Genomic DNA, 6,422 nt, shown 5'->3' on the forward strand with positions numbered 1-6,422 from the left:
ATTTCAATAGTTGCTTTGATTTACCATCTCTCGATCCTTTTGTACCAAAGACATTGGCAGGCCGGTGGATGGGCTGACAAGAGCCTTGCACTTGGTATGTAGTAACTCCATGCAGCAGTACAGGATGTGCACTGGCTGGGGAGGAGGCAACTTTACAGGAGACCCAGGGATACTGGAGGACAACAGGCTGTACACAATTCAGCAGCGTGCCCTTGTGATAGAATGGGCTGACTGCATGCTGGGCAGCACGGATGTGAGCTTAGGCAGAAGGTCAAGGGAAGTGCTGAAGTGGCCCTCCATTCAGCACTTGTGAGACTGCTTCTGGTGTCCAGCTTGGGGCTTCCCAGTACAAGACATCATGTCCTGTCCCTCTAACCCCATGGGACTTGCATCAGTTTTGCCCTAAGCTAGTTCAGGGTTTCACCTGAACCAGGTGACATAGAAAGAGGTTCTGAAAACTAGGTTTATTTGGTCTGGAGAACAGAAGACTAGGCAAGGATTTCATTGCAGTCTTCAGCTGCCTAATGGTGGTTATACAGGAGATGGATCTGGAGTCTTTTCAGAGGTGCACAATTAAAGGACAAGGGGCAGAGGTCACAAGTTAAAGAGAAATTCCAATTGCGGGGGGACAATGAGAGTGGTCTGATGCTGGAAGAGAGGCCCAGAGGGGCTGTGGAGGACCTTGGCGGTATTCAAAACTTGGCTGGACACAGCCCTCAGTAAGCTGCTGTGAATTGGAGTCAGACCAGAGACTTTCAGAGGTCCCTTGCAACCTGAACGATTACATGATTCCGAATAGCAGCAAACAGCCCTAAGGGCACACCAGATCTACTAAGTACTGACAGACCTGCTAGTTGAGTGATTTTTCTATCTACTGAATTGTCTCAAGACAGGTCATTGTGAGGTGTTGACAGGTTCTGTGGCCCAGGATAGCCCTATAAACTCCTGTGTGAGGCTCAGGCATCTTTCATTATCCTGTTGGGTCGCTAGCATGTGTGTCTGTCAGAAGAGAGTTAGGGACCATTCTTGTGAATGTTCTGCTGTGGTTGTATCCCTGAGCATTGCCCTCACTGGTGAAAAATGTTTTATTTCAGGTTGGTTTGTCTTTTTTCCTTTGCTAGCTGTGTCTTTGAACTTGCTGTTTAAATCATGGTGTCATCACTCACTTTAAGACAGTTTAACTGCTTTTACAAAGTGTTCTGCAGTTACGGTTAGTTACAATGTTTTGAAGATTTAACAGACCGCAGAGGTGGGAAGGAACACCAAGTACTCCTCCCTTTGCCAAGATATTTGTAAAAGATTCCAGTCATTGATAGATTGTTTTTTTCCGGACATCGACAAGGTAGTTTTAGTCATCTTTCCCACTTGTTAGTGGGGAAAAGGATACACAAGATGACATCTCGGGTACAAGAAAGCACGTGACCTGCTCCTGAGATTGGAAGACGACTTTTCAGGTGGCTTGCAGCCAGGAGCTGAACACAGAGCTTTCCTCACAGCAGCAAGTGGTCTGCAGTGGAGCGGCAGGGACAGTTAAAACATGTTGAAACCTACTAAGGTTATTTTGAGTATTACTTTTTTCTGCAGCTCGTGGAGAAGGACCCTGCGACGTAAAGTGGTGCAGTGACTTACCGAAGGTGATAGTATCAGAAGCAGAATGTAGAAACAGTGACTGCCTGTGATCACTGGGATCAACAATGATCTACTCAGTGGCATTGTTGTTTTTTGCTTTCTTTGTCATCTTAGGCTGGCCAAGTCTACGTTGACTCTGATCCCGCTGCTGGGGACCCATGAAGTCATCTTTGCCTTTATTACCGATGAGCATGCCAGAGGGATGCTGCGCTTTGTGAAGCTTTTTACTGAACTCTCCTTTGCTTCTTTTCAGGTAGCACTCACACTGTGCCCATATAGATGAGAGATTTTTTTAACTGCTGTTTGGGGACCTGCTTTGTGTCTCATTCATTGCATGTTCCCTGTTCTTTACATTTCTCAATTTAGCACAGGATATTACAGGATTATGATAGTGGAAGGGAAAGTATGAGGACTAATTTTGATGGCAAACTTAAATGTTAGTGTCGCATACTCTTATTTTCAACATCTTAAATTTACCACAACAAATTGGTATTCCTATCAATGTATTAATATCTACTTCCTATGGGGTACCTGAAGGCAATAATAATACTATCTGTGATTTTCTGTAATTATATAATGGTATTGCTGAAAGCAAATTTTGTGCTTTCTCCGGTGTTTTTGATGCTCCTTGGAAAATCTGTGCTGTGAGAGGTAGCTGTCTACAGCTGTAACTGCATGTGAGGAAGATGTAGGTTTACTGTGATTTTTTTATTCAGCTGTTGCCTTAGGTGAGGACGTTTCAAGAGAGTCTCCTTGTCTAAGGGAATCATTATTCTTCTGGTTTCCCTGTTCACCCACTCATTCCCTGTTTATCAAGTACAGAGTTGTATTTAAGATCACTGTGAGTTGTTCACTTATGAAGTGTTTATAATTAGAAACCAGGTAAGGAAAAAGAAGGGGAAAGGAATCTTTAGGAAAAAAAACCCAAGTTGAAGAAAACAGTAACTCCTTTTTCCTAAGTTCATGTGCTTTGAGGCAGTTTGGTCAAACCTCTGCTCGCCATCAGAGCTCTTGGGAATCACAGGTTGTCTCCACCTTGTTTTTCTCTCACCATGGCACATGCCAGTGTGGAGTCTCTATCCCTCTGCAAGTTTGTTTGGCAAAGCCGGGGAACAGCTCTGCTCACTTCTCTTCTGTGTTTTGTTGATTTCAGGGGCTGATGGTTGCAATTCTCTACTGCTTCATCAATAATGAGGTAAGAGAGACACTAGTTGTTCCGATTTGCCTTATCAGCATCCACTATAGGAAAAGGAGATTGAAAATGGTCTCGAACTGCTAAATTGTCCTTGTTCGGGACTTTTACTTTTTTTTATACAGACCCTCCTCTACAGCTGCACAGGATAACTCTTCAGACAAATGTTATTGGAAGGAATTCAGGCAGTATAATTCAGGGACGCTATTTGTAGACATAAAATCTTGCAAGTTGTCTTGCTCACAGTTGTATAGTTTGCACTGCTGGAGCTTTTCTTTTATTAGGAATTATTGCTGCTGCTCTTAATCTGTCTCATAGTGCTTCTTATTTGCTTGTTTTGGTGAATGTGGGAGTGGAGCCTGTTTTATTCTGAGAACTCTGCTCAGCTGGCTGGTGAGGTTAGTGTCCTGTTGGCTAATGCTTGAACGGTTTAGTTTCATTTGGTTTCCCTGCGGCCCAGCTATTTGAAGACATCATCGTGCTCTCATTCAAACTGAACTTTCATGGAGTGCTGAGCATTCCCACAGGCCCAGAAGAAATGTAGCCAGGCCTTTCAGTTAATTGATTGCAAGTACCATCTTCTATGGCTTCTGCTGAATCCCAGACCTGTTGGGGGAAGAGTACTGTTCTGGTTTTGTATTGCAGAAATCTTTAATGTTACCTTCTAAGTAATTATTATTATACATTCATTCAGCAGCCAGGGAATCAAATGCTACTAATTTGGCAGCACATTATTAAGTTTAATACACATCAATGTGTTTTACACTAATGCTAGAACTACTTTTAGACATGACATGGTAATTCAAGATCACCTATTGAGAGATAGGCCTCATCGAGTAATTGGAATCAATGGAAAAATACTCTACTTGTGGCTTTATGGCCAGGCTGGAGTCCACAGAAAAGCAGCAGGCATCCTGAATTAAGCCCTGCAGGAGACTGTTCACATTTGTAGCTTGTGGGTAAGATTTTGTTTAAGTGAATGTGCTAATTGCACTGCTTACAAAAGCCAGAGGTGGGTAGCAGCAGGCTTTGCTGAAGTATGAATTCAAGAATATTTGTTTCAAATCCCTTGTACAGCTTTACAGGTCTGAAATGCAGCATTGTCTGCTGATGCATCATGTATTTCTTCTGATTCACTTTGGCCTTTGGTCATACATCCCCTGTGCAGCTGCAGCCAGGCCTCTCATGAGTAATGCCCAATATTTTCCTCCATGTGATACAAGGGCAAAAAGTTACATGATAGCCCAAACTTTATTACAAACCCTGAAATAGGTAGCCTTGTTTCATTCTATCATTCAGATACATCCCTAAGACGTTATCTCTAATATAGTCTTTTGTTCAGGTCTTCCCACTCGCATCATCTCAATCTTGCAGGCTATTTGTATCATAGCTCTAGGATACAGCCTGTTGTCTCCGGCCAGATTGAAGACTCATTTTCTCCCTTTGACTGACTCTAAGATACCCATTTCTACTGCTCATTGACCTATTCTGTCAGTAAGTACATTCATGCTTTCTTTCAGGATCTGCCTGTAAATGTCTGTAACTGCTTTTTCCCAGTGCTGCCTATTAAAACAGCTGTGTTGCATGCCCACAAAACGTACCAAGTACTGGGGTAGTATACAGTCAATTTGTCTCCTGCAGACAGTATGGTCCTTGCATTTCACTGTTCCCTTTTCTGTCTTTATCAGGCTGTTCTCCCCAACTCTTCCATGCCAACCTATCTCAGATACACTGTTTTTTCCTGGTGTCTTTGTGCACCTTTTGACACAACGATCCACAGTTATCATGGTAAAATAGAAGCTTCTATCTCGGCATCTTTTCTTCTGTCCAGTTTTGTTGTTATACCAGAGGGACAGATTCCGTTGTCAGAAACGCAGAGATGCATCTGGTTCCCACCAGGACAGTATTCAGTACAAGGGCTGTAGCCCAGAGCAGACAAGCACTGCAAGAGGTAACCACCAAAGGAAGATGACAATTGGTTATGTAAAACTTTGCTCCTTTTTTTAGGGCTGCCTCTCAGATTCAGTATTTTGTAATGAACAAGCAGAGAAGACAGATATACAAGAGATGGTTCCCTAGGAAGTTTCCCTCAGAGTATGAAGGTTTAGCAGCCTGGGTACGATGACAAGCTGGCACTGGAGCTGCCATCAACCCATTTAGTCTCTTGGCGGTCAGTACCAGACCTTAAGAGGAAACAAAAAGGAACTCTCCAGAGAAGGCTCACTTGAGCGACCCACCTATAGTGAACTTACTTCCAGGCTGAAGTGTACACCATAATGAATTGATAACTGTAGTTGCACTCCTGCCTTTTTCTAAATAGAGTGAAAAATGTTCAATTTTATGTCCTCTGCCTTATGTGTTAAAAGCTAATGGAGGTTCTTACTTCAGTCGAGTGGCAAGAATTTTGTGGAACAGGAAGATCTAAATTCTGATTTTTCTTAGCAGTTACAAGACCCTGGATAAATTTCCAAATTAGTACATAGGTTACACTGTTTAACCCAGAACTTGTGACTGGATGAGCATATTTTGTAACTTCAAAAAAAAAAAAAGCTAGTGTCTGGAAGGAGATATTGTAATTATTATTTAAAAAGCAGAGGGGAGTACAGTCTTTAACATGCTTCATTGCTGGCTTCTCAATTCTGAATAAAACTTAATTTTTATATGGAATAAAAAAGGTAAATATTCAAAGAACAAAAATAATGCGAAATATGGTATTTTTTTAAATCAAAACAGAAGTTAAAACACAACTCTTAAGAATACCTGTGGTGACAGTATTGAGCAGGAAGCCAGTCTTTTCAGTCATTTCATGGCGATAAGCAAAATCAACTTAATTGTTAGTACTGGTAAGGCATAGAGTACATTCAGTATTGCAGCTGAATACAATTTAGAATAAAATAATGAAGATAAAATTTCCTGGTGCATAAAAGAGCTTTATTTCTACAAGTAAAAGTGAATGCTGTCATTATTTTAAATATGGAATACCCTACAATGGACTAATGAGATAATTGGATAATTTGAAGCAATAATATTGCAGGTTTAAAGCATTGCCAGCTTTTCTCAGTAGTATGGTATCTTTATTTTTTTCCTTGCTCTTTTCTAACAGAGTCATTTAAAGATCTGATTAGTACTACTTTTATTCCTTCTGTTTCCTTCTTCGCTTCTGTTAGGTTCAGATGGAGTTTAGGAAGAGCTGGGAGCGCTGGAGATTGGAACATTTGTATGTCCAGAGAGACAGCAGTATGAAACCTCTGAAGTGTCCAGCCAACAGCATCAGCAGTGGAGGCACAGTAGGCAGTAGTGTCTACGCTGCCACTTGTCAGGCCACATTCAGCTAAGAATTCTGCAGGGGAATCAGACCGAGAACAATGAACTCTGTAATATACCTGAAAACCCTTAAGTACCCAAGCAAGTGGCTTAAGTATGCCATCTCCAGCAAGAAACTTAAGCATATGTTGCTCATTGCCTGCAGGCTGTTGGACAAAGGTTTCTAGGGAAAGCAATCTGTTAATGTAATCAACACATCAGAGAAAAAATTGATCACATCTAAAGTAAGTTAGAACAGTTTTTTCCTATTTGCACACAAGGCCTCCAGGTGTCCAAA

The 6,422-nt window shown here is 41.7% G+C and overlaps 1 protein-coding gene across 1 annotated transcript in view; it reads left to right on the top strand.

The window, feature by feature from the left end:
- Nucleotides 1-6,178, top strand: part of LOC104627342 (glucagon-like peptide 1 receptor) — a 13,009-nt gene extending 6,831 nt beyond the window's left edge. The window contains exons 4-6 of the mRNA XM_010295527.1: nt 1,744-1,882; nt 2,783-2,824; nt 5,989-6,178. Coding sequence (XP_010293829.1) covers nt 1,744-1,882; nt 2,783-2,824; nt 5,989-6,156 — 349 coding nt within the window. The 3' untranslated portion in view covers nt 6,157-6,178. The remainder of the gene's footprint in view (nt 1-1,743; nt 1,883-2,782; nt 2,825-5,988) is intronic.
- Nucleotides 6,179-6,422: the final 244 nt, after the last annotated feature.

Source organism: Phaethon lepturus, unplaced genomic scaffold, assembly GCF_000687285.1.
Source record: "Phaethon lepturus isolate BGI_N335 unplaced genomic scaffold, ASM68728v1 scaffold51069, whole genome shotgun sequence".
Lineage (NCBI taxonomy): Eukaryota > Metazoa > Chordata > Aves > Phaethontiformes > Phaethontidae > Phaethon > Phaethon lepturus.